The sequence below is a fragment of the Vidua macroura genome, chromosome 24, assembly GCF_024509145.1.
Source record: "Vidua macroura isolate BioBank_ID:100142 chromosome 24, ASM2450914v1, whole genome shotgun sequence".
Lineage (NCBI taxonomy): Eukaryota > Metazoa > Chordata > Aves > Passeriformes > Viduidae > Vidua > Vidua macroura.
The window spans coordinates 3,665,850-3,693,337 of NC_071594.1; the positions used below are offsets into that span (position 1 = coordinate 3,665,850).

At 47.2% G+C, this 27,488-nt stretch overlaps 3 protein-coding genes across 4 annotated transcripts in view; all 3 read left to right on the plus strand.

The window, feature by feature from the left end:
* DENND2C (DENN domain containing 2C) overlaps positions 1–2,316 on the plus strand; it is a 28,017-nt gene extending 25,701 nt beyond the window's left edge. The window contains 3 exon segments of the mRNA XM_053998204.1: positions 278–517; positions 1,302–1,388; positions 1,935–2,316. Coding sequence (XP_053854179.1) covers positions 278–517; positions 1,302–1,388; positions 1,935–1,966 — 359 coding nt within the window. The 3' untranslated portion in view covers positions 1,967–2,316.
* Positions 2,317–2,615: 299 nt separating this feature from the next.
* On the plus strand, positions 2,616–6,199 carry BCAS2 (BCAS2 pre-mRNA processing factor). The gene is made up of 7 exons (XM_053998232.1): positions 2,616–2,759; positions 2,844–2,936; positions 3,190–3,260; positions 3,745–3,906; positions 4,639–4,689; positions 5,212–5,292; positions 5,768–6,199. Exons 1-7 carry the CDS (start codon positions 2,667–2,669, stop codon positions 5,895–5,897), a joined length of 681 nt encoding a protein of 226 aa, XP_053854207.1. The 5' UTR covers positions 2,616–2,666; the 3' UTR covers positions 5,898–6,199.
* A 1,541-nt stretch (positions 6,200–7,740) lies between these two features.
* The window catches only part of TRIM33 (tripartite motif containing 33), a 42,493-nt gene continuing 22,745 nt past the window's right edge, over positions 7,741–27,488 (plus strand). For both annotated transcript variants that reach the window (XR_008440529.1, XM_053998203.1), the window contains exons 1-4: positions 7,741–8,167; positions 20,764–20,882; positions 21,933–22,080; positions 24,297–24,429. Coding sequence is in view for 1 of the 2 variants with exons in the window: in XM_053998203.1 (XP_053854178.1) it covers positions 7,741–8,167; positions 20,764–20,882; positions 21,933–22,080; positions 24,297–24,429 (827 nt within the window). In the remaining variant the exon portion in view is untranslated. The remainder of the gene's footprint in view (positions 8,168–20,763; positions 20,883–21,932; positions 22,081–24,296; positions 24,430–27,488) is intronic.

Below are 27,488 nucleotides of genomic sequence, written 5' to 3' on the forward strand. Positions count from 1 at the left end.
GGAATGCTTGGCTCCTCCCTCTGGGCGGAGCATCTCCCAATGGGACGCTGTAATTTTCTCAATCACACAGTCACATTCAATAGGCCATTAACAGCAGATGTCTCCTGGAGGGAGGATTGGTTTGTGGAAGAGATAAAGAAAAGTGTCCAATTAAGAGAAGATAACTGCCTCATGTCTAACAGATGTTAAAGATGCACTTGAATGCATCTTGCCTTGCAATCTAGGACACACATCCACAGGAGAGGAATGACCAAAGTGACAAATGTCCTCCCCACAGGTGACACGACCCTGAACTCCCTGGTCTCGGAGGCTTTTGTGCAGTTCTTCGTGGAGATCGTGGGGCACTACTCCCTGCACATGAGCGTGACGGAGCAGGGCCAGCGCGTGTTCCAGCGCGAGCCCTTCCGCAAGTCCCACGGCTCGCGCACCGTGCGCCACTTCCTGCACTGCTTCATGGAGACACAGATGTTCGCCGGCTTCATCCAGGACCGCGAGCTCAGCAAGAGCCTGGGCAGAGGTGATGCCTCGGGAAGGCTGAGTTAGAGCAGAGCTAGACGGAGCTAAAGAATAAAGCAGGGATTAATTCAAAGGATCTCCTCCATGGATCCACCTTGGGCAGCACAAGGGCCCAGCCAGGGCTGCACCCAAGATGAACCAAAATGGTCACAAAATGCACAGGTGGCCACGGGGTCTGTCACTTTTATAGGTTCTGCTCCATTTGCATATTGGGGTTAATTGTCCCATTCCAGCTCCAGCCCATGCAGTCCCATCCTGATTGTTTTTCTCTCTCCAGCCCACGTTGTTTGTGCTCTTGGGCCTGAGATTTGGATCATTTGTCCTTGGTCCCCAGCTGGGGAAGGAATTGTTTTGTCTCCCTGCTCTGTGCAGAGAGCTCACCATCCCATAATGTGAAGCCCAGACCCACACACTAAAGCAGGACAGAATCTGAAAAATACAAAAGCTGAACCTGAGGCATCAGTGGCATCACCCTCTTGTTTCTTGTTTTGGCATCACCTTCTTGTTTCAAGTCTGCTCCACAGACTCCCTCTCCAAGTACGATGCCACCTGCCTCTGCTGCTGGAATTCTGTCACATGGAATAGCCCCACACCCTTCTAATTACTCAAAACAATTCAGTTTATAAAGCAAAGAATTTCTGCATCTCTCCTTTCTCCTTGATCCTGCAGTTTACATACACTTCATGCAGGATTCCCTTTTGTGGCCTTGTTAATCAGGATGCCACATGCTAAAAGACGGAATAACTCATTTGGTGAGTGATTTTTAATTTTTTTTTTCTCTTTAGGCCTTTTTGAGGTCCGTGCCTTGGAGTATTTGGAGAGTATTCCAGAGACAGAACGAACTGGAATGAACAAAATCCTTCGCAGTCTTGGTAAAGGAACACCCCTTGCTTTTGTTCATAGTTATTTTTTTTCTTTTAATTAATTGTAACTATTGAATAATTAATTTGTTACAAAGGAGAGGAAGACTCCTTCTCCTTCTGCGCCTGGGTTCCCTTGTTCACATTTATTCCTTCAGGGAACACTGAACACTGTGTAAGGTTCTTCTTTTCTTTTTAAGCTTTTGTATCTTTATCTAAAGTTTGTGGGAGTTGCTGCTCTGAGCGCTTGTTCCTTAACTTTGGTCCTGGCTGGGGACATGCCCAGGGGACAGAAGTTGTGTCTGCTGGCAGAGGTGGCCATGTGTGGCCCTGATGAGTCCTGGAGTGTCTCCAGCTCACAGAATCCCACAGTGATTTGGATGGGACCAGTTCTGCCATGGCAGGGACACCTCCCACTGTACCAGGGTGCTCCAAACCCCGTCCAGCCTGGCCTTGGACACTTCCAGGGATCCAGGGGCAGCCACAGCTGCTCTGGGCACCTGTGCCAGGGCCTGCCCACCCTCGCCTAAGGCTCTTAATGCTGCTTTTTCTCTCTAGGCAGTAAAATGAAATTCCTCCAGAAGAAGTGACCGGGCGCTGCTGCGGGACAGCGGCGGGAGGGGGAACGGCGGACCCCGGGAGGGCCGGGCCGGGCCGGGGGCTCCGCGTGTGCTGCGGGAACAACCGGCACGTGGATCGATAACCAGCTCCATGGATCGATAACAGCTCCTGCATCGATAACCAGTTCCATGGATTGATAGCAGCTCATGGACCAATAACCAGTTCCATGGATTGATAGCAGCTCCTGGATCGATAACCAGTTCCATGGATCGATAACCAGTTCCATGGACCAATAACCAGTTCCATGGATTGATAGCAGCTCCTGGATCGATAACCAGTTCCATGGATTGATAACCAGTTCCATGGATCAATAACAGCTCATCGATCCAACCTTTCGCGTGTCTCCGTTCCTTATGGGGGCGGGGCCTGGAGGGGAGGGGGGGGCCAGGGTTGGAGTCGCTCCGGGAGCGGCGGAACCGGGCAGGGAGGGGAAGGGCCAGGGTCGGAATCGCACCGGGAGGGGCGGGACAAGGCCTGGAAACGCTCCGGGAGCGGCGGGACCGGAGCAGGAGTCAAACCGGGAGGGGCGGGGTTTGGCTTCTGGGGGCGGGGTTTGGGCTTGGAGGGGCGTGGTTTGATCGCTGGGGGCGGGGTTTGTGCCCGAACCGTGCGCTGTCCCGCCGGGCGTGACGTGAGTGCGCACGCGCAGTGCGCGCGGCCGCGGCCAAGATGTCGGGCCCGGGGCTGGTGGCCGGGGATGTCGTGGTGGATGCGCTGCCCTACTTCGACCAGGGCTACGAGGCGCCGGGCGTGCGGGAGGCGGTGCGTGAGGGGCCGGGGCGGCGGCGGGGAGGGGCCGGGGCGGCGGACGGGCTGTCCGCCTGCCTGACGCCCCGTGTGCGTTAGGCCGCGGCGCTGGTGGAGGAGGAGACGCGGCGATACCGGCCGACCAAGAACTACCTGAGCTACCTGCCCGCGCACGACTACAGCGCCTTCGAGGTGAGCTGAGGCGGCCTGGCAGCTCCCAGAGCCCGACCCAGTGGCCCCCGAACCCCATACCGCGCTTGTCCCCACTCTGGGACAGACCCTGCCTGTCCCCGTCCTTCCCCCGTACCGCTCCTGTGTCTCTCCGCCCCTGCCCCGGCTGTCCCTTCCCCGTTACCCATTTGTGTCCTGTCCCCGTCCTCCCTACCATACCCCACTTGTGTCGCGCCCCGTTCCCCCCCGGCCCTCACCGCTGCCTTCCCCGCAGACCGAGATCATGCGGAACGAGTTCGAGCGCCTGGCGGCCCGGCAGCCCCTGGAGCTGCTCAGTATGAAGAGGTGAGTGGGGCCGGCAGGGCAGTGCCTGCCCCGGGTGAGCTGTGCCTGGTTCCCCAGGCGTGCCGTGCCCCAGGTGAGCCGTGCCTGGTGCCCCAGGTGAGCTGTGCCCGGTGCCCCGGGTGCCTGGTGCCCCCGGGTGAGCTGTGCCCCAGGTGAGCCGTGCCCTGGGTGGGCCGTGCCCGGTGCTCTGGGTGAGCCGTGTTCCAGGTGAGCCGTGCCTGGTGCCCCCGGGTGAGCGGTGCCCCAGGTGAGCCGTGCCCCGGTGAGCTGTGCCCGGTGCTCTGGGTGAGCTGTGCCTGGTGCCCCTGGGTGAGCCGTGCCCGGTGCTCTGGGTGAGCCGTGTTCCGGGTGAGCTGTGCCCGGTGCCCCGGGTGAGCCATGCCCTGGGTGAACCATGCCCGGTGCCCCGGGTGCCTGGTGCCCTGGGTGAGCTGTGCCTGGTGCCCCCGGGTGAGCCGTGCCTGGTGCCCCGTTCCCTTTGCAGGTACGAGCTGCCCGCCCCCTCCTCCGGGCAGAAGAACGACATCACGGCGTGGCAGGAGTGTGTGAACAACTCCATGGCACAGCTGGAGCACCAGGCCGTGCGCATCGAGAACCTGGAGCTCATGTCCCAGCACGGCTGCAATGCCTGGAAGGTGTACAACGAGTAAGGCCTCAGCTGCTCTGCTGAGCACCAAGTTCCCTGTGTTTATTGGGTGTAAATCCGGTGAGGATCTTTAGAATGTAGCCTGAAATAGATGAAACCCTGTGAGAGAGCTGTGAGTGAAAGAGGAAGCTGATCTCAAAGCTGTCTCTGTGGCCAAGAAACAGTATGTGTTTTAATACATCCCACTCTTGGATGTTGTGGCTTATTGTTGGTGATAGTGGGTGTTAATTAAGGCTAGTGATAGCCTGTGAAGGAATAACTCACTAGTAGAAATGAAGATGAGTTACTACAGATCCTGGGCTTAGCCTGGATCCATAAAATAAAGCTGCTGTAAAAGCCAAGAAGAGGTTGTAGAGTATGGCTGCAGGAAGCACTGGGGCTATTTCCGACAGAGAATGTTAATGCCCACTTTTGAGAAGGGTTGGCTGAGCCTTAGATAGAAGAGTAGGCCAAAGGACTGCTGAACGTAGCTCAGAGAGAAGGCAGAGGGTTCCTGAGCTCAGAGAGAAGGCAGAGGGTTCCTGAGCTCAGAGAGAAGGCAGAGGGTTCCTGAGCTCAGAGAGAAGGCAGAGGGTTCCTGAGCTCAGAGAAGCAGGTAGAGGATCTGCTGGCTGGGACAAGGTGCTGCAGGGGCTTGTTGAATCCTGAACTCTGAGAAGTTAAATGTCAGGTGAAATGGGGCTGACTTAGCCCTTGTGTGTTTTTGATGCTTTGCTTGCATTTTGTCATCAGGCACCTGGTTCATATGATAGAACAAGCCCAGAAAGAGCTTCAGAAATTGAGGTGGGTCATTCTTATTTATATTTTTGTGCTGAAATCGGAAGTGAACCTTTCTCTCCCCCCAAGCTGTACAAAGGAAGATGTGTATGCTGGCTGCTGCCGTGGTCACAGGGAAAAAGACCCAGTAAAAACAATAATTAAGAAATGTGAGCCTGCCCTCCCCAAGCCCATTCATGATGTCAGTTCTACTCAAAATTCTGTGTTTGGTTTGTTTGAACCTCTGCTCTGGATTTGTGGAATCCTCCCTGAAATGTAGCAATGCTTTCATTTCACTACTGATAATTTAATGTGCAGTTGTCTCTGTAAGGACATCTTCCCTGATGTTGGGTTTGGCCTTTTATTTATCTCAGGGTTCTCTGTGAGCCCTGTACTGAGATTTGTCCATCTAGATGTTGTCATTACAGTCCTGGCTACACAAATATTTTTTGGCAGTACTTGTAGGGATTGAGTGTACCTGGAAATTAGCAACAGGTACTGCAGATGCCAAAGAAATGAGAAAATAAAAATGCATCCTTTTCTCCCCAGGAAAAACATTCAAGACCTGAACTGGCAGAGGAAGAACATGCAGCTCACAGCTGGGGCTAAGCTGAGAGAGATGGAATCCACGTGAGTATTGACATTTCTCCGTTAACCCTTCCACAGCTTTCTCCATTGCTTGAAATTTACTTGAAATTCTTCTTCCACTTGAAATTCAGTGATCCTTTGGTGCTGCTGTAGGACATTGTTGCTTTGCAGGAAGTGTTTTAAAGTATTTGTAGTTTGGTTCCATATTATATTTACTGAGATTGAGTGAATCAACAGGTGGGAAGAGGATATATATTTCCTAAATGGTCTTAAACTCTTCTTTATCTCAATATTGGCAGTTAGTGGATGAGCCTAGTCATTATTTTTTTTTTGTGTTTTCAGGTTTAACATGGTTAAAAATTACTCATTGTCACTTTGGTTGTTCCAATGACCATTGATGTCAACTATGCTTTATTTGGTGTTTCTGCTTGACTTGGAGGAATGATTGTCTTTGATTTTTAACCACAGGACTGTTACATAACATCTAAAGGCTCTTTTTATTTCTTTTCCCTTCCAGGTGGGTCTCTCTTGTCAGTAAAAATTATGAGATTGAACGAACTATTGTGCAGCTGGAAAATGAAATTTCACAAATCAAGCAGCAGCATGGGGAAGCAAACAAGGAGAATATCCAGCAAGACTTTCAGTGACTTAATCCTGACTTATCTTAGTGCTGCATGTGTTAAAAACTACAAACCAGGCACTTTGGAGATGCTGTGTCTGTAGACACCTCTAGTTGCAGTTGTGTGAGGTGGTAGAAGGGTATTTCCATCATTTCTTTTCCTTATTTTAAATTCTAGGAGGAGGTAGGGTGGACTCAAAGCATCCTGTTTAAATGTGTCACAGGCACCATTAAATGTACTGTGAATTTTTTCAATTTTTATATACTTAAAGCAGGCGCTCGTGGTGTTGTGTTTTCCCCTATGCCTTTAATAAATCCTGTTTTGCTATTTTTCTGGTTTCTGCTTCATGTCCAAAGCCTGGGAGCTGTGGAGGAGGTGGCTGGGCCAGGTGGACCCTGAGAATTTCCTGCAGGGGAAGTGGTGGGAAACTTGAATTTGGGGTGGGGAAGTCTCTCTGCAGCACTGGGCCGTGCAGTGCCCACTCTGGTGCCACTGTCACTGCAGCAGGCCCCAGCTGGGTAATAATTACCATTGACTCCATGATTCACAGAAGGCTGATCAATCTCTTTATTATATTATATCATTATTTATAAACCCATTGCTTTTATAGACAGTTATGATACAGGTTAACCTAATTGGTCCTCCAGTCCAAACAGCATCACCATTGGCTAATTAAGAAACCACCCTTTGGTAAACAAATCTCCACAAGACATTCCACATGTGCACAATGCCAGGTGCAGCAAGAAGATAAGAATTGTTTCTCATTCTTTTCTCTGATCTCCTCACAGCCTTCCCAGGAAGGCCTGGGAGGGTTGTGTGTTGCTCTCTGTGGCCAGAGAGCTGCTGCCATGTGCCACCTCCTGCACTGTTCCTCATCCAGGGCATAATTCCTGATCATCCTGTTCCCTGTCCCCATGCTCTGACTCCCATCCTGGTGCACTGCTCCATGTCCTGGTGCCCTTTTCCCGATGCTGGTGTGCCATTCCCAATCCCAGTGAGATGTTCCCAATCCAGGTCTGCTGTTTCCTGTCCTGGTGCCCTGTTCTCCATCCTGGTCCATAATCCCCCATCCCGGTGCCCTATACCCCTTTCCCATGGGTATTCCCCATCCCTGTGCTTTGTTCCCTATCCCGGTGCCTATTCCCCTACCCCGGTGTGTTATTCCCTATCCCAATGGGTTATTCCCTATCCCGGTGCCCATTCCCCTACCCCGGTGCATTATTCCCTGTCCCGATGGGTATTCCCCATCCCTTTGGGTATTCCCCATAGTCTTCATGCGTTATTCCCCGTCCCGGTGGGTTTTTCCCCTCCCGCAAGGGTTATTTCCCAGCCTGTGTGTGTCATTTCCCGTCCGGAAGGGTTATTCCCCACCGCGGTGCGGTATTCCCCCTCCCGATGGGCTATTTCCCAGCCCAGTGCGTTATTCCCCAGCCCAGTGCGCTATTCCCGGTGCGTTAATCCCCAGCCCGGTGCCCTGTTCCGTATTTTCGGTGCGTTATTCCCCAACCCGGTGCTCTGTTCCCCATTCCCGGTGCGTTATTCCCTATTCCCGGTGCGTTATTCCCCATCCCGGTGCGTTATTCCCCATCCCGGTGCGTTATTCCCTATTCCCGGTGCGTTATTCCCCATCCCCGTTCCCGGGGGCGTTCCCGAGGGGGCTGGCCACGCCCCTGCCTCCACCACCGCCCAATAGGCTCTTACCCCTGGCCCCAGGGCCACGCCTTCCTCGTGGCGTCACGACCCGCCCTCCCGGCTGCGTCGCTGCCGCGGGAGCGCGCGCGCGTGCGCGGCGCCGTTCCCGCCCGGTCCCGCCCGGTGACGCGGTGACGCGGAGCGTGCGCGGAGCGGGGTCGGGTTCAAAGGAGGAAACATGGCGGAAAACAAAGGAGGCGGCGGCGGCGGGGACGCGGCCGCCGAGGCCGCGCCGGGCGGCGGCGGCGGCCTGGAGCCTCCCGCCGGCTCGCCGTCCGCCGCCGCGCCGCCCGAGGAGCGCGAGAGCCCCGGGGCGGCGGCGGCGGAGCGCGGCGGCGGCGAGGCCGAGGCCGAGGCGGCGGCGGGGCCCGGTGCGGCGGCGGGGCCCGGCCCCAGCCCGGTGCCGCCGCTGACGCCCGCGGCGCCGGGGCCGTTCTCGCTGCTGGACACGTGCGCGGTGTGCGCGCAGAGCCTGCAGAGCCGGCGGGAGGCCGAGCCCAAGCTGCTGCCCTGCCTGCACTCCTTCTGCCGCCGCTGCCTGCCCGAGCCCGAGCGCCAGCTCACCGTGCCCGTGCCCGGCGGCGCCAACGGCGACGTGCAGCAAGGTGAGCGCGGGGCTCCTCCGGGACATCCCGCCGCCAGCGGCCCGCCCGCAGCGCGGGGCTCCCCAGGGCTGGCTCGGGCCCGTCCCGGAGCGCGGGGCTCCCCAGGGCTGGCTCGGGCCCGTCCCGCAGCGCGGGGCTCCCCAGGGCTGGCTCGGGCCCGTCCCGCAGCGCGGGGCTCCCCAGGGCTGGCTCGGGCCCGTCCCGGAGCGCGGGGCTCCCCAGGGCTGGCTCGGGCCCGTCCCGCAGCGCGGGGTGCTGCGGGGCTCGGGCCCGTCCCGGAGCGCGGGGTGCTGCGCGGCTCGGGAGCTGCTGGGATCGGCAGCGCGGATCGCGGCTTTCCATCGCGGGGAGGAGGGACGCGGACCTGTTGGAGCGGGCAGAGTTGGTCGGAGGGGTGGAGCAGCTCGGCTCTGAGGGAAGGCTGGGGGGATCGGGATCGTTCAGCCCGGAGAAGAGATCCTTCTCCCTCTCTCCGGGGAGACCCTAAAGCCCCTTCCGGTGCCTAAAGGGAGTCTGTGATAAAAATGGGGATAGAGTTTTTAGCAGCACCTGTTGCGATAGGACTGGGGATCACGGTTTTAAACTGGAGCAGGATCGGTTTAGAGTAAGTGTAAGAAAGAAATGTTTACCATGAGGGTGTTAAAACATCGGAACAAATTGCTCAGGGAGGTGGTGGAAACGTTCAGTGTCAGGCTGGACCAGGCTCTGAGCAACCTGCTCGAATCTAAGATGTCCCTGCTCGTGACAGGGGGGTTGGCCTAATGACCTTTAAAGGCTTTTTCCAACCCCAAATCTTCTGTCATTCTCTCCTTCTGTCTGTTTTGGTTTGGCTCTCAGGTGACACAGCGGAGGCAAGTCAGGAAGGGGGTGGGCAGCTGCTGGGTTCTACAGTGCTGGGTGAAACGTGTCTGGTTAAATTGAGATTCACTGTTGCAGTATTACCTGCCCAGGTGGGAACGCTGTGTGCACTGCACCTGCTTTGCTGTGCACTGAGATAAAACCTTGCAGTGCTGTTTGTCAGCTCTGCCTCCACAGAACTTGTACCAGGGAACAGGAGTATGCTGCTCCTTCCGCCTGTTCTCAGCAGAACCACAGCTTGGGTTTGATTTTTCGTTTCTAATATACGTTCAGGGATGGAATTGAAAAGCTTCGGGAGCTTTAGATGGGGTGACTCACGGGCTGTGGTGTACAGAGCAAAGTAGGGCCCTGCTAAGTGGTTTTGCAGGTCTTAAATGGGCTCTATGGTCAGGGAGACCTTGTTTGGTGACATCTTTGCACTCGAGTCCTTCCTGTGTTCCCTGCTGAAGGAATTAACCTGGCATGGTAGAGATTTTTTTCATCCAGACTGTTCAGAAGTCCATCTAGGATGTGATCTTAGCAAGTTCATTGGTCTTAAAAAAATGATGTATTTAAATACAGTTTGGCAATGCACTCAGTAAAGCACTCAGATGGTTTTGTGATCCATGTTTTTAAATTCCAGATTCTACATTTTGTGTTATATCATAGAGTGACAGAGTGATTTGGTTTGGAGGGGACTTCAAAGCTCATCCAGTGCCACCCCTGTCATGGGCAGGGACACCTTCCACTGTCCCAGGTGTCTCCCAGCCCCATCCAGCCTGGCCCTGGGCACTGCCAGGGATCCAGGGGCAGCCACAGCTGCTCTGGGCACGCTGTGCCAGGGCCTGCCACCCTCCCAGGACAGTGATATGCCAGTGACATACACAGGACTTGGGAAGCAGGGTTTCTTTTATTACCAGGATTATCTTGAGTCCTGCTGTGTGTGTGGGAGGTGTCTTCCCCACAGGTGTGGGAACCACTGTGTACAAACTGGAATATCACTTCTTGTTGTACACATTTTACAAATGCTTGTTGGTGTGCTTTGGTGTAGAAAGAGATGATGTTTGGACTGTTGGGATAAAAAGTTGTAGGTGATGTGAGCAAGGTGCAGGGGACTCTGGAGCATCTTTCATGTGAGGAGGGACTGTGGGGCTGAGGCTGTTCAGGCTGGAGAAGGGAAGACTGAGAGGGCATCCCATCAATCCATAGGGATATTTCCAGGCCGGGTCAGAGGACGGTGTCAGGCTCTTTCCAGTGGTGCCCAGGGCAGAACAAGGAGCAATGGCCGTAAATTATAACACAAGGAGTTCCACCTGAATGAGAAAGAAATTCTTTCTGTGGAGGGTGGCAGAGCCCTGGAGCAGCTGCCCAGGGAAGGGGTGGAGTCTCCCTCTCTGGACACGTTCCTGTGTCACCTGCTCCAGGTGACCCTGCCTGGGCAGAGGGCTGGACTGGGTGATCTGCAGAGGTGCCTTCCAACAGAGGTGCTGTTGTGGGAGTGTCCTGTAGGGCTGTGGATCCAGCTGTGGTGGCACCTCAGCCTGCACGAGCACAGGAACTGGCAGCTATGTCCTCATGGCTCTTCTCGTTCCCTGGCTATTTAGGGTATTTAATCCCCGTTTCCTTAGGAAAGTAGGAAATGCTCTTGGGCCAAAATTTGGCTGGAGTCAAGTATTTCCAATTTCTAGAGGGAATCTCCTCAAGGACTTTTAAGGAGAAATTTGTTTCTTTTATATTTGGTACTTTCCAGTCGGGATTAAAAGTGCACCCTGAAATACATTAGGATTGGCTCATCCTCAGCAGAGGCATTTTTGTGGGCAGCTCTCTGCACCTTGAGAGTGGAATCAGTTGAGTGGCACAGGAGATGGTTACCAGGAGATCAGATAGAAAATGGACATTCTGAGCCTCCTGAGAAGCACCACAGTGCTTAGTCACGCAGGTTCCTTCCCTGTTCTGGCAGTCACAAAGTGTGAAGTGTTACTTCCACTTCTGCTGATTCTCAAGTCTCCTTCGTGACAAGCAGGTGCTTTTTCATGAAGGAAGAATGAAAGAGAAGTGGTACCTGTAGCTGTACCTGAGGCAGGTCTCACTTTGCTGCAGGCTCTCACTGCTGGAGTGTCCTTTCTATCTTTGTGCATCTCTTCACATAAACCAGAAAAGTACAAGTGATATTTTCCTGGCTGCTTTCTTAATTAGTTTGAGACTTGGCTCAGTGAAGGCTGTCAGGACATAAAATAGTAGATATATGTATTTATTGGGTAAAAGCTGTGGAAATGGAATGTGAGGTTGGTGCCCACAGGGCAGTTCTTGGAGTGACAGCACCTTCCTGGTGGAGCTCCCTCTGCCCTCCTTGCAGAGTGGTGTTGGGTCTGGATCAGCATCTCTGCTCCTGCCAGCCTCCCACTCCCTTCAGAGCCACTGCTAAAGAAGGCAGAAGAATCATCTCAGTTCCTAAAAGTTAGAGAACCCCTGACTAAAGCTTAGAAGAATAATCTGAAGTTGTGGATTGCTGTATTAAAAACAGGTTCTTGGTGAGTCATACCTATTTTGCTGGTGAAAAAGGTTTATTTTGCTGTTGATTACATTTATGTTGGGGAAAAAATAGAAGAGTCTTGTTTCATATATTTAAAGCATATGCATGTTTAACATGAAAAGTAGCATCTCATATTTGGTTTAATTTCTTAATTGGTTATGGGAATGTGCATTTTATTTGGTGGATAGATGATTTTGTATGGTGCTTCAGCTGTCCAGCTGGACTCCTCCTTTCAGGCTGAAGAGGTTACAAGAAAATGCCTGCATTTGTATCACAGTATTCTGAAAAAAAAAAGCTGATTTCTAAGTTAGGGATTTCAGACTGTAACAGGTACTGTAAAACAACTTTTCCTGCACCCACTGCTGCTCCTGCTCCTGGAGGAGAGGTTGTTTTGTGGTTTCACTGCCTGGATGAGATATTTACAATCTCTCTAAAGAAGATTATCTGAGTAGAGAGAGCTTAGGGCTCTCCCAGCTCCTTGGGAATGTCACAATTAAGATTAGGCTGAAGAACCAAATGAGCTGAAAACCCTCCACAGTTGGTTGTGTGTGTAAACTGAGGAACAACACATTTACTACCCAGAGCTGTGATGTGTGGTACCAGGAATTGGTTTGATGTGCTGAATCCAGCTCCTGCAGCCAGTGTTGCTGTGTTGTATTAATCACACCTGAAGTTTTTAATTTTTTTAATTTGCTGTGAGAGGAGGACATAAAAAGTCTCTGATGTGTATGAGGATGTGGCATGTCCCTCACACTGAGTTTGGTGGTAGTTATTGTATTTTCAGTCAAGAAGAATGAAAATTCCTGCGTCAAATAAGGCTCTTAAAGCTGTGTAAATGCAGCATCTTCAGTTTTATTAAACTGGATGTGAGTAGACATCACCTGAACTCTCTTGATTCTTTACTTTTCTCCTGTGTTCATAAGTGAGGCTCATGAATATATGCTGGAAAATGTTCAGTTCATATTCTGGACTTACTAAAAATCTTGGTGTGAAACGTAAATTTCAGTCTAAATTAATAGTGTATTGTAAAATATTTCCACCAGAGAACATTAAGGCATGTGTTATTTTTATAAGAATTAATATCTGTGGCAGCTGTAAATTTTTTTATTATTAAATATAATGTATTGTCAGTTCAGTGTGTAATAATTGCCATATTGTCAAGGATTGTTCAAAAAACAAAAAGCTGAGTTAGGAGTGGACCTTGAAAGCAGGTAATTTTTTAAAATGTATTTTTATTCTGACAGATTTCAATCTGATTGTATCACTCCCTTGACCTGTGAGGGTTTGTTTCAAGGTCTAATCACTGAAATTAGAGCAGGGTTTTGATGTATGGCTGTGCAGAAACATGCTTGGACCCTTGCAGCGCTCAGAGAAATAAATATTATGCACATGGAGTAACTACTATTGGAGTTGTCACCCAATAAATGGGACCTGGCAGAGATTCATTCCTGAGAGGGCTGGTGCCCTGCCAGGCCTGAGCCCAGAACGGAAGCTGGAGTTACTGGATTGCACAAGTGCTTGCAAATATTTCCTGAACTGGGAAGTTTTGTTGTCATCGTGATGCCTTGAGAAGGCTGAGCTAAAGCAGAGGCTGGACAGAGCTAAAGAATAAAATAGGGATTTATGAGAAGGCCTCCATGGATCCACCGTGGGCAGCACAAGAGCCCAGCCAGGGCTGCACCCAAGATGAACCAAAATGGTCCCAAAATGCACAAGTGGCCACGGGGTCTGTCAGTGTGATCAGTTCTGCTCCATTTGCATATTGGGGTTAATTGTCCAGTTACAGCTCCAGCCCATGCAGTCCCATCCTGATTGTTTTCCTCTCTCCAGCCCACGTTGTTTGTGCTCTTGGGCTGAGATTTGGATCATCTGTCCTTGGTCCCCAGCTGGAGAAGGAATTGTTTTGTCTCTCTGCTCTGTGCAGAGAGCTCAGCATCCCCTAATGTGAAGCTCAGAACTACACACTAAAGCAGCTCAGAATGTGAAAAATAGAAAAGCTAAACCTGGGGCATCAGTTGTAACAGTGTAAACATCTGAGAGGACCTTAATTATCTTCCAGTCACTCAGTACTTCTGTGGGGGGTACCAATATGAGATGTTTAGTGGCTCGTATATTACCACAGTGTGGTACTGCCCCCCAACCCAAGGCTGTGTGTGGAACCAGATGTCTCAGATGGTGCTGCTTGCTCGACAGAAATTGGGTTTTGGGGAGTTGATTTTCAGGGGATAATGTGATAGTTTTGGGCTTGTGCTCATTGCTGTCTCCCACGTTATCAGCAGAATTTGAAGCCATTCTTTGGCACAATCGTGGCTGGAGTGGGGCATCACGTGGGGTGGCAGGGCCAGGTGTGCCCAGCCCCACCCCTGGCCCAGAGCCGGTCTGGTGAGAGCAGTGACAGGAGCTTCCTCCAGCCTGCTCCAGCTGTGCTGGCATGAGCAGTGCTGGACCATCCTCCTTGGACCCTGGGGAGCAGAAATCCCTTTCTTCCTGCTGGCACTGTCCTGTGGGAATCAGAAAAACAGAAACTTCCACAGACACTGAAGGGTTTGATCTGCAGTCGTGGAAGAAGCTTGGATTGATGTAAAAATACAATACACAGACATTAAGCAGAAAAATAATAAATTTATATTTCTATAGTTGTAAGTAAGAACATGCCTTAAGTATGTGAGAAACTGTATGGGTAAGGTGGTGAAGGGTTATAATGTAGGGGTGGGGTTGTATAGAATGAGCTAGGAGTTTACAAGTTATAATAGAAGCATCTGTGTGCATGTGAGACAGAAGCCATTGGACAAAAGTATCCACAGTGCAGCAGAAGTGAGTAAAGGTGATAGGTTAGAAAAGCAAAATAAATCCTGTGGCCTTTTCTATTGGTTTAGAAAGTTCTGTATTGCCTTGTAACAAAGAATCTTGTGACTAATCTTGAGTGCTTGCTCCTCTAAAATCTCACAGCCTCTGAGACTGATGTTTATGTGAGCAATAAAGCGTTTTAGCTCGGCCATGGTCCCATCCCTTCATTTTTAGCAGTGACAGTGACACTGTCCATCCCTTGCTGTTCACCCAGGCTCTGCCCCTGCCCCACAGGCAGTGCTCAGGTCTCTCCTCACCCCTGTGTGCTCCAGCCCTGAGCCCTGGGCTCAGCACTGCTGGGTTTGTCCCAGTTTGGGAGTCTGTCCTGTACTGGGAGCCCTGTACTGGCCCAGTGGTGTCCCATACTGGGAGCCCTGTACTGGCCCAGTGTGGTCTCCTGGAGTGCTGACCAGGAGGAACTATCATTGTCACTGCTAAAAATGAAGGGATGGGACTATTTTCAAGCTAAGAACAATTTATTGCTCAGATAAACATCAGTCTCAGAGGCTGTGAGATTTTAGAGGAGCAAGCACTCAAGATTAGTCACAAGTTTCTTTGTTACAAGGCAATACAGAACTTTCTAAACCAATAGAAAAGGCCACAGGATTTATTTTGCTTTTCTAACCTATCACCTTTACTCACTTCTGCTGCACTGTGGATACTTTTGTCCAATGGCTTCTGTCTCACATGCACACAGATGCTTCTATTATAACTTGTAAACTCCTAGCTTATTCTATACAACCCCACCCCTACATTATAACCCTTCACCACCTTACCCATACAGTTTCTCACATACTTAAGGCATATTCCTACTTACAACTATAGAAATATAAGTTTATGATTGTTCTGCTTAATGTCTGTGTATTGTATTTTTACATCAGTCCAAGCTTCTTCCAAGGCTGTAAATCAAATCCCTCAGTGTCTGTGGAAGTTTCTGCTTCCCACAAGGAGGGATGGCTGTCCTTGTCCTGGTAGTGCAGCCTGGGACACAATCTTCTCTTGTGAAGGATCTGCTCTTGGCTCCTGTTCAACTTGTTGTCCATAACACACTTCAAACATTTTATTTTAGGGTATTGAGCTCAAACTTACTTATTTATCCTCTTTTTTTTTATAGTTTCAGTACTCCAAATGTTATGAAGCAGCTAAAGAATTGATAAAGATTTTTGTGCTACACATCAGAGCTGATGTTAAAGGAGTTGTATCTTCTGAAAATAGGAATTCTAGTGTGTAAGTAGAGGTGTTTAGGAACGCAAGTGTTTGGGGTCAGTGTTTGAATAAACTTTGAATTTATAAATTTGAACTGCTGGAAAGACTCTCTGCCATGTCCCAGTGATGGAGGGGATCCATTGGGTGCTGCTGAGGTGCAAAGAGATTTTTGGATCTTGTACATCATGTGCATGATCTGCCCTCCCTGGTTCATGTCCATGATCTCATCAGATCCATGCCATCCTCATTCAGATCAATAACTTTTAATTATTCCAGTATTGCTTTTTGTTCTCTGTGAGATTTCAGTGGGGTTGTGATGTGTTTATTTAAAGTTGATTGAAGTCAGCTTGGACCTGAAGCCAACAAGTGAATGTGGAGCCCTCAGTGTGGTGCTTCTTCTAAAAGTTCCTCATTCTGCTTTGGCTGCTGTGGTGGGTTTAGGCAGCAGATGAGTTTCCTTGGCTCCTTGGGTGTGTTCCCCTTTCCTTTCACCCCACCTCCCCTTCTCTCACAGGGCTGGAGGCTTCTGTAGTGTTTGTAAACAAAAACTAAAAATCCAGATCAAGAGGATGGTTGTAGGTGGGTTTGGTGGGGGAACAGGTTAATTCTTACTGGCTCAGGAAGCCTTGTTGTTGTAGAGCTGGTCTCTCAAACATCTGAGGGAATTCCAGAAGGAAATGCCCAGAAGGGTGGGTAGGGAGCAAAGAAGAGTCAGAAAATTCCAGTTTTTTTCTGGTGCTGAATCAATGGATATGAGTGGAACACACACTGATTCCTATATATCAAGCTGGAGTGGGGACAGTGGCCAAAGAGTGGACATGAGTGTCTCTGTTTTGGTCCTACAGGACTGGAAATGCAGAGAAATCAACCTTTCCCCTGCCTTCACCCTAGCTCTCAAGCATCCTTGAAATTTGGCAGTATTTTAGCGTTGTTGGTATTGGTATGTCAGCCTGGAGAAAGCAGGTTTTTAATACTTGGCTTATTGAAACTAATTCAAGATGAAACCTGTTGAAAAATTACCTGTTTTGGGATGCATTCAGAGGAGCACAGTTACCCTGGGGAAGTGTTAAACTTAATATATAAAAGGTATTTACAGAGTTCTGAGTTACAATTAAGAAAAATACTTATGTTGCAGCTTTAGGTGTGAGCTGGGAGTGGTAGATTAAAAGCAGCTTCCACTTGAAATCTGAAGGTTTTTGCAGTGTTCCATAGTGATTTGCTGCTGGATTATGAGGCAGGGTTTTTAGCAGCCTGTTTTTGGGAAAGCAAAATCAACTTTCCTCCTGAGTTTACTTCAGATTCGTGCTTTCTGACACGCTTTGATGTCTGTGGTCGAGCTCAGCATGCTTTATCTACACCATAAGCAGTTAAAAGGATTACAGAGATGCTGCTCTCATTAGTGTTCTTAAAGTCTTTGACAAATCGGGAGATGCAGTGTGCATTGTAAGGAGATGTGCCTGCAGTTGTATAACTGACAGTGAAATCTGGGTGCTGGCATCTCCCTGCTGGGACAGAACCTTCTCCTGGGGTAGAAGGGCTCCTTGGTGACAAGGGCAGGTCCTGGAGCCTCCAGGAAGGTTCTTGTTGTGTCCTTGGTTTCACCCTTGCTCCTGCCTTGCAGTGACCTGAGCTCCCACTGGGGCAGGAGCAGCCCTCCCCAGGACAGGGAGCATTCCTGGGATGTGCCAGAATTCCCATTTACATCCGTGTGGGCTCTGCTCCAGCTCCCATCCAGGGGCAGGGTCCTGTAGGTCCTACAGATCCATCCCTGAGCACATTCCTGTGTTCTGTCAGTGCTTTGTGCTGCTCCTCAGCCCCTGAAAGGCTCTGTCTGTCTCAGGAGACTCCATGGAATCTCCTGGAGCCTCTTTCCTCCCTGAATCACAGGTTCTGGCAGGGAGGGATGGCTCAGGTGAGAAGATGAAACCCATCTCCCTTTGAGCAGGCTTGGCAGTGCCAGGCAGGGCTTTTCCTGCCTGCCCCATTGGAGACTGGCAGTCCAGATTTCCAGCTAGGAAACAATTCCTGCTTCTGCTTCAGTCAGCCTTAGGCAGGGTGAAAGGAAAAACAAACCTCCATTTGGGCTGAGTGCTGTGTGTAGCAGCAGGTGGGGGACAGGGAATGTGTGTGATTGGAAATATTTTTGCTGTTCTGCAAAAGTGTGGGACCAAAAGCAGAATCTGATCTGAACTGCATCATTAATTGGGAATAGGACATAAGGGAAGGGAAAATGTGGTGCAGAGAGATATGGAAGAGGGGTAGTGAGTGTGTGTGCTCATGGTTGTTACAGGTCTTACACACTTGAGGTGTGGGATAGAAACAAGTGGAAAAATGGGCAGTGTGGGTCCTCTAAAGTGCAACTAAAGAAGCTTGGAAGGCCACTCCTGTTCCCTGCAGCTCCTGTAAAATAGTTCATAAATTCCTGTGGCCTTTTAGGTCCAAAGCATGATTCTCCCTGAATTTCTTCATGTACTGGTATCCACAGGAGCACCTGTGGGTGGCTGGTGACATTTGTAGTGCTCTGAACTGTTCTTTTTTCAGGACCTGCAGCATAACTGTGTTCCTGTAGTTAATGCTGAGGGCAGGGTTTTGGTGGCAGCGTTCTGTAAGGCACAAAGGAACTGCTGCACAAAGTGTTTCAGCCCCTCAGTGCAGGGTTTCACGTGGTGTGGTCAGAACTTCCTGAAAGAAACTTCCCTTTTCTCAGCTCTTTGCTTCAGTGCTGCTCTTGACCTCTGCAGCAACAATTTACAGCTCAAAATTCATATGAAGCCATCTCTGAGGACATGGGAAATCTTGATGGTAATAATTAGGCTTGAAGGAGATCATAAACCAGTCTGACCTTCAGAGTTTGTATGAATGTGTCTTATTCTAATTCACCTGTGATTTGAAAAAATAAAATTGATCTTTAAACAGTAGTTTTTACTGTGTGCTAATGCTTTTGGAAAGCAGAGTTACAGTGAGAATGTTTGTACCAGGACTAATGTGTTTGATTTGTTTGATGCAGAAAAATAACATAGTAAGTTCAGCTGGAGTATAAATAGGATGATACTTTTATATTTACTTTTATTTTCCTAGATAAGATTTTTTTAAAATCGAGACTGACAGTGAAAACTTGTTTTCCACAGAGGTGATACAAACATTTGAATCTTAGTTTGTCCTAAAATACATTCTCACTAAACTTTTTGCAATAAACTTTGTTAGCTCACAAATTATCTCAAGTTTTGACAGCTAAGAATCTTCTTTGTATGTAAATGCTATTTCAGTGTGATTTTCTCTACTTTTCCCTCCTGCCTTACAAAATTAGCCAGATGTGTATCTTTTCAGTACATTCGATTTCTAGTACAAATGGTGCTGCTGTAATTTGTTTTTTATTAGATGAAAAGACCACAATATGAGATGTTTAGTGGCTCATATATTATTGGAAAGCTACTGTTGGAAATAAAGAGTGTTGAGACGTGAAAAAGGAGTGTAATGTGCTAAATGAGAATGGCAAGGCCTTGAAATTTGGGTTTTGATCTCTTGAGGTGTGTGCAGAACACTGGGGGCACTTGGTGTGCAGTTTTTATTTGAATGTGGAGGAGGTGCAAAACTTGGGTGTTGGGTTACCCATGGCCAGAATCCAGCCTGTGGGCTCTCACTTGGATCAAAAGGCTTGATTTTCTTCAAGCTTTCATTGGTTTGGCTACTGTAAAACCAACCCAAAAGTTGCCTTACAGGAAGGGGTTTTCATCTGTAGAATTTGACTTTCTGATGTCTAGAGATTACAGCTCTTGAGCTTCCTCTGTTTTGTTGTTTTCCTGAAATATTTTGTTTGTTTGACCCAAGGCAGCACTAAACATCAAGTTTAGGTTTGGTTTGGTTTGGATGGAGCAGTTTTTATGGGAAATAACCTGAAATTTTTGTTGTGTGAGTATATACACATAGCTGCTGGATGGCTTTCAGCTGGTATTCCCTAAAGAATTTTGTCTCTCAGTTGTCAGAAAACCTCAAAGTTCTGCATATGAGGAAGGTTTCACTGTGTGTGAAAGCTCTTGTATGCGTAGCTGCTGCAGTACTGGTTATTTTTCATATCCTGCTCTTGAGATGTGTTGGGTTTGGTGAGACAGGGAATTTTTAGTTGGATTATTGCTGCCCTGCAGTGAATCTCCTGTGTTCTGAAGCCATCATTAATTTTAGCACTTGAAAAAAATTAATGCTACTCCACTACTAATGTAATTAATCTTGCTGAAATAAGTCCTACTGTCCTAATTGAATATCCACAAAGGAGCTGAGCATCATTTAATTACACTTCTCAAAGTTGTTTTAGTGTGTAAAAATATCCAATGGCTTGGAAAGCTTCTTGAAGATTCTATTCTTAATAAATTGCATAGGAATTTGATTTAAGATCCAGTGACACTTCTGTGAAGTGTGAGCCACTACCTAAGTTATAAATAAATTTTCAAATCTTTATGGGGGCTGTTCATAGACGTCTTTAAATGTCACTTTGGTTCATGTAGTGACTCCTTTGCAGCTCTGCTGAGGATTTAAAACTAATTTAGTGATTACAAAGGATAACAAAGCAGGATGCTGGTGTTTTATTGCTTCGTCTGCCTCCCTGACCTCATGGAAATAGATTATATTAGAAATCTTCCTGGGCTACCTGGGGGAGCACTGAGACACACTGTGGCATTTTCAGGAACATCCCTGAAGTCACCCCAGCTAAATGGGCAGAGCCCTCTTAATGCTTGTCTTGAGACAGGCTGACTGTAGACTGTTCTAAAAAATAATCTAAAAAAAAACCAAGTTTCTTGAGTTTTGTAATGTAAAATCAACAGGGGAAAAAATTAATATTTGCACGGGCACAACAAATCACTTTGCTAAAAATACAGGATTTTTGGGGAAGAAATAAGTAGGAAAAACTGAGGATGATGTAGAAATTAGGGAGATCCCCAGCTAGGTGGGGGATCCCTTTCTGTAGAGGCTTGTGGGGTTTTTTTGGGATTAGTTGAGGGAGTATATTTTGGGGTGAAACCTGTTCTACAGCTGCACTGGCTGGTTTTTAATGACAGTGTCAAGTGTGGAATCCTTTACCCAGGTGAGGGGAGGCGTGTGCTTGGTGCTGGCTGCTGCTGGGCACGTTGCTCTGTGGGCTTTGCTGCCCTAAAAGCCTGTGGGGTGCTGTGTTTTGCAGTGGGGGTGATCCGGTGCCCGATCTGCCGCCAGGAGTGCCGGCAGATCGACCTGGTGGACAACTACTTTGTGAAGGACACCTCGGAGAGCCCCAGCAGCTCCGACGAGAAGTCAGAGCAGGTAGGGACCGTGCTGCTGCCCCAGCCTCTGCTCCCTGCGCCTGCCAGTTCTCCTTGGGACGGTGCTGCTGCCTTTTCCCCCCGGCCCTGTCTGCTCTCTGGGGCTGTCAGTGCTCCCCAGAACAATTCTGCTGCCTTTTCCCCCCAGCCCTGTCTGCTCTCTGGGGCTGTCAGTGCTCCCCAGAACAATTCTGCTGCCTTTTCCCCCCGGCCCTGTCTGCTCTCTGGGGCTGTCAGTGCTCCCCAGAACAATTCTGCTGCCTTTTCCCCCCAGCCCTGTCTGCTCTCTGGGGCTGTCAGTGCTCCCCAGAACAATTCTGCTGCCTTTTCCCCCCAGCCCTGTCTGCTCTCTGGGGCTGTCAGTGCTCCCCAGAACAGTTCTGCTGCCTTTTCCCCCCAGCCCTGTCTGCTCTCCGGTCCTGTCAGTGCTCCCCAGAACAATTGTGGTGCCTTTTCCCCAACCCTGCTCTGATTTCTGGGACATCAATGCTCCCCAGGACAATTCTGATGCCTTTTCCCCAGCCCTTTCTGCTCTCTGGGCCTTCCAATGCTCTCCAGGATGATTCTGGTGCCTTTTCCCCACCCCTCCTCTGCTCTCTGGTCCTGTCAGTGCTCCCTGGGACAATTTTGGTGCCTTTCCCCCCCCAGCCCTTTCTGCTCTCTGGGACATCAGTGCTCCCCAGGATGATTCTGGTGCCTTTTCCCCAATCCCTTCTGCTCTCTGGTCCTGTCAGGATGATTCTGGTGCTTTCCCCCCACCCTTCCTCTGCTCTCTGGTCCTGTCAGTGCTCCCCAGAACAATTCTGGTACTTTTCCCCACCCCTTTCTGCTCTCTGGTCCTGTCAGGATGATTCTGGTGCCTTTTCCCCACCCTTGCTCTGATTTCTGGGACATCAGTGCTCCTCAGGATGATTCTGGTGCCTTTTCCCCACCCCTGCTCTGCTCTCTGGCTCTGTCAGCTCTCCCTAGAACAATTCTGGTGCCTTTTCCCCCCAGCCCTTTCTGCTCTCCGGGGCTCCCCAGGACAGTTGTGGTTTCCCTTCCCCCACAGGTGTGTACCAGCTGTGAGGACAACGCCAGCGCCGTGGGTTTCTGTGTGGAGTGTGGGGAGTGGCTGTGTAAGACCTGCATCGAGGCTCACCAGCGAGTAAAGTTTACTAAGGATCACATGATCAGGAAAAAAGAGGATGTGTCGTCAGGTGAGTGTTGAATATCACTTTGTGCTGCCTGTTCCAAGAGCCTTTTCTCTTTAGATGTTACATATATAACAGGGGGGGATGGTGGAGGTAACAACCAGCTCTGTGTGTTTTCCCCCCAGGATTTGGGAAAAGTACAGCCCAAAGTTACCAGTGCAAAATTAGTAGCTGTAAAAATAGAGGAAGAACTAAATTTATAACAGTGATGCTTTGTGCAGGTTGAGGTGCAATCCCTTTGGAAAGGATTTAGATCCATTTTTAATAATCTTTCTGTTTAGTAGAACAAGTAACTCAATGGAGGGAATCTGGAGAGCAGTGGTAAATTGATAATCTTACCCATTGTCCAAGGAAACGAAATTACACATTCTGCTGTATTTTGTTATGAGAAGCAATTATAGTTCTCCCTGTAGAAATGTATATATAAGTTTATAGTTACCTTCAATATATGGTGTTACTTTGTATTGATATTGCCAAGTAAATGTAGAATTTGAATCTTTTTTAGGTTTAATCTCTCAGTGAGCAAAATTTAATATGTGAAGTGTGTGTAGGGTTTGTTCAGGTGTGCAGCCTTATTAGAAGTAAATTCTTAAACTGTTGTTTGGTCATATATCATTTGTAGCCAATTGAGGTAATGTGGAAAATCATCTCAGAACAGGTCCAGGCTATCTGGATTTTAGATTAGAAAATTCTATTTGTAAATGGGTTAAAAGTTCTGATTTACAGATGTTTAGGTTCTCCACCATCTGGATGTGTCTGAAAATGATCATATTGAGGAAGAGGGATCTCAACACTTTGCTCTCTTCATTTAAATTAATTTAAAATTAATTAAGATCTCCATAATTGTCTTGTTGTATCCTTTCAAAGGAACAAACACTACTTTTCTTTCTAAAAATTGTTTAATAGTTAAAAAGTTTGCTGTTGAGCTTAGTTCTTTCAGACAAGGATCTTATTTAATTTGCGCTATCAAATAAACCTCATTTTGGAGAGGCTTCTCTTTATGTCGTAATGAATATTTTTAATAAGAAATATTATCCACTTAAGATTAAATGTATTAAACCTTAAAGATGAGAAACCCTTAAATTCAATCAAATTATAAGGCCCAAGAAAGAATTACTGATGTTTTTACAAGGAATGCTAAATTGTGACTCTTGTGATATTTCAGCTCAGCTTTCCCTTTGATACCTGCTGGGAAGTGACTGTTCCAAAACCAGAAAGTTTATAAAGTTTATAAAATAAACTATTATTAAACTAACTAGTTAGTTAACCTACCTAAATATTTTTATATTTTAAACTAAATATTTTTATATTTAAAAATATTTTTAATATTTTATACTAAAATATAAAATATTTTATAAACTAAATTTATAAAATAAACTTTCTGTCAGAAATTTTATTTATTGTGATTGTGGGGAAGGGCTGGTCATTGTTTTTTTTTTTTTCTTCTTAGACTCAAAGATGTGCCCTGGAGACTTTAAATTTCTCTCAGTGAGTGGCAGCTGTAGGTTCATCAGCTCTTTCTTTGCAATAACTTGCATGATATAACCAGCTTCAGAAATGTTGGAGAGTGAGGGAAATGAATTTGTACCTCCAAAAGGCTGCTTTTCTCTTTGCTAAGCTGAAAATACCTTCAGAGCACTGTGCAGCACTTTTTTAAACCCAGAACTATTTTTTGCCATTATTTGTTATTTGGGGGTTTAACTCTTAACACAGGCAATGTTTGCTTTGCAGTTCCCACTTCAGCTGTGTTTGACTAAATGAGGTGTTTGAAGGGATAAGCTGGAAAAGCCATGGGTTAAAAAGGATTTAAAAAAAAGGTTAAAAAGGTTTGAAAGGTTTGACCCATCCTTCAGTGTGTCAGAGGTGAAATTATATGGAATTAAATCCTAATAAACACATGTACACCGTGCTGGTGTTTGTGCAGTCTTACAGGGCTTTTGGGTGCTCATGAGAAAAGATGAATTCCTCCTTGTCCTTGAATAAATAAGGTGAGAACAGCTGTTAACCACTGGCACTGTAAATCAGAGTCATGAGGGTTGGGAAAGAGCTCTGAGATCATCAGTCCAACCCCTGACCTGATGCACTCACAGTAACTTCAGCCTGAGAGCACATCTGGAGCTGCCTTTGCAAGTTCTTGGTTGTTACTGGAAGTTACTTGTTTTGCTCTTCAGATTGTCTAAATTTTATTTTAAAATGCACAAATGGTTTATTTTTAAAAACAGAGGCCGTGGGAGCATCTGGTCAACGTCCTGTTTTCTGCCCTGTCCACAAACAAGAGCAGTTAAAACTTTTCTGTGAAACCTGTGACAGGCTGACATGCAGGGACTGTCAGTTACTGGAACACAAAGAACACAGGTACAAACATTCCCATGTCTTATCTCCTGTGCTGTGCTGTCTCAGAGGATGAAGTGGCATTGATGTGAGCTGCTTGTGTTGGAAATTCTGCTGCATTTACTCCTGAACTGATGGACTGAACCCATCCCTTGCAAAGGAGAACCTGTGTGGAGTGATGGAAACTTGGTCAGTTGGTTGAGCTTTGTCAAGTCTCTTAAGATCAGATGTGAACCAAGATGGGCTGAGGTTTGGTGTGGTTCAGGTGTTAATTTGCCTGGCAGTTCCCAGTGCTATCACTGTGGTCAGGACTTGAATGGAAATTCCTGCAGCCCTGAACACCTGGTGCTGTAAAAGAAGCAAAAGTGATAGAGTGAGTCATGGGTGAGGTAATTTTCTGAAAGGGCATTTTTGATTGTGCAACAGTCTTTAGGGGAATTTTGTAAAGGAAAGTCTAAATTTTGCCTCTTACATTAGAATATTCTTCTTGTGCAGAGGGGGAGAATGCTTTTGGGTTTAGTTGGTTAAAAGTTGCCTCATTCCAGGTAAAAAGAAATGCTGGGTTTGCCTCTGCCAGAAAAAAAGTTGGAACCCCTTTAAGACACATTCCAACTTCCTGCTCTTTAGCAGCTCTGTTGTGCAGTTGTTTGAATGTCTGAACAAATAATTTTCAGTGTTATAATAGAGAATCTGGGGATAATACATATTTATCAACCACTGCACCACTGCTTTTCCTTAACTCTTCTCTGTAAAGGTGTAATGCTGAAATTAGTGTTCAGTTTTTCTTTTTTTTTCTTTCTTTTTTTTTTTTTTTTTAACTTTTCTGTTTTTCTCAGAATAGTGATTATTCTCAGACTGCTACAGCAGCCTGTGGAGAACTTTTACATTTAAAATTATTAAAATATTAGCACCCTCAAATACTCCTGCTCTGTTCTTCCATAGGCATAAATACCCTGGATGACTCCCTTGTCACACAGGGTGCTCTCCTGGGATATATTCAATAATTTGGTCTAGTTGGTTTCTTTGCATCTGTTCTGTGCATGTTTCTAATGGATTAACAGATGGATCTTGTCCTCCTTACCTGTGCTCTTCCAGAAGGAGAATTCATTGTTATTAATGTGCTTTTTTTTTGCAGAATATTCTTTCCATATGGTTCTGTGTGCAGGTGTGAATTGCAGATGATTAAAGCACTGCTTTGTCTGCCTGAAGTACAGCTGAGATTTTGTGGAGAATCATACCAAGTGGAAAAAGAATTGATTTTAATCCCCTGTTTTCTTATTAACTGAAATCCTAATAGTTTACCCCAAAGGAGGGTGAATCACCATTTCAGTACCTCTATGGTCCAGTGTTCAGAGTTTTAATCATACAATTCCAGAATGGTTTGGGGTTGGAAGGGACCTTAAAGATGATCCAGTTCCACCCCTGTCAGGGGCAGGGATTGCTGGGGATTCTGTAGAAAGCTGACAATTCTTTTAGCAGCTTGATGCTGTGAGATTCCTCTAATTTGGGTAGTTTCCAGTCCACACACCTGGGAAGCTGGAAGTGCAGTACTGAAAAAAGAAAAGTATTTTGGCTGTAGCAAGGGCTACAGCAAAATTTTAGCAGTACAGTTCAGCAGTATTGAATGTAGATCTTTCATTTCTCCTTCAAGTGGAAATACAATTTCTAATTTAATGAAAATAATTTCAGAAATTCAGCAGCTTCCAAACATTTCAAATTTTGCTGTCTTTGGGCTTTAGGAATGCTACTTTTTTGTATTATAGTATCTAAAAATCCTATGCTGCTGTCTGTCTGCAAGAACTTTAGACTGTTCTTAGAAAAAGGAAAATTCCAACACTGAGATTGAAGAATCTGAACTCTTGGAGTTCAGATTTCTTTTGGAGTTCAGATTTCCTCTTGGAGTTCAGATTTGTCTGTTGCTGGTACAAAGTGAATTAACAGGAGTAGAGTTGTTTTTGTTGTGAATGATGTTCTTTGTCTGAGTCCCTGTTATCATGGTTGTGAGTCATTTAAATAATAAAAACTGTCTTGCTGTTTGATGACAATCCAGACAGCCTTTTGCTGTTGCATTGTAATGTTCTACATTGTGACAGAAAACAACAGTAATTTCTTCTTCATTTTCTTTGGAAGATGGTGCAAGTTGTTTCTAATGCACCTTACAGAATGCTTCATTAATTGCAGCAATTTTCTGCCAATTTGAATATTGGGAAAACATTGCCAAGGTGTTCTGGGACCTTAAGTTTTCCCTGTTGTTAACAAATTACATTTCAGAAGCATGAAGTTGATTTATTGCCAAAACAAGACTTAGCAAGTGACTGTTAGGAATCCTGGATTTTGAGCAGTTGATGAGAAAACATGGAAATTCATGTAGCTGCTTTAATTCCCCTTGGCCATTTTCAGCAAAGGCATTTTGCTTCTGTGGCATTCTCAATTCCAGTATTTTAGGAAAAGGCACCTAATCCTGTTATTTTCTCTCAGTGTTGGTACTTACCCTATTTTCAGATGAAGTAATGGAAAGTACCTTTGATAGCAGCTATTTAACTGAAGAGCTTGGAAGGGAATATTCTTCACTTGGAAGCAGCAGAGGTGGAAAAAACTTGAAGTTCTTTAATAGGGAAATTTTCTTCAGATTAAACTAATGCAGTCAAACATGAGCAGTTTAATCTCTGCTGAAAAACAGGGGAATTTAGGATAGTTCAGGGGGTTGTTTTTTGGTATCCTTTAATGTGTGTTTAAGCTGTTGATGATTTATTAAAGAAATCTGGGTATTGATCTAGTACCGATGTCCAGCTGTGACGGACAAAAACTCTCCAACAGTTTAAAGTTAGAAAGTGTTTGTTTATTGTGACACCAGGCAGCGTGTGGGACAGCTCCCAAATGCACACTGCACCTTCCCAATGATTACAGAGTCCTTTTATCCACACCAGAATTGAATACCCAAAACACAAATACATATTCATCATTTAGTACATCCCATTCCTCGCTCCGTGTGCTAATCATTCCCAAAGCTGTTAAGCATGCAGAGTTTGTTCCTTGAGATGGGTCGGTGGTCCCGTTCATGGGGAGGGGTCCCAAAATGAGGA

Coding starts and splice junctions, on each gene's coding strand:
- BCAS2 (XM_053998232.1), top strand. CDS start 2,667: ATGTCGGGCCCGGGGCTGGTGGCCGGGGATGTCGTGGTGGATGCGCTG. Junction 3,907..4,638: donor GCCTGGAAGGTGTACAACGA/GTAAGGCCTCAG, acceptor TTTTGTCATCAG/GCACCTGGTTCATATGATAG. Junction 4,690..5,211: donor AAAGAGCTTCAGAAATTGAG/GTGGGTCATTCT, acceptor TTTTCTCCCCAG/GAAAAACATTCAAGACCTGA.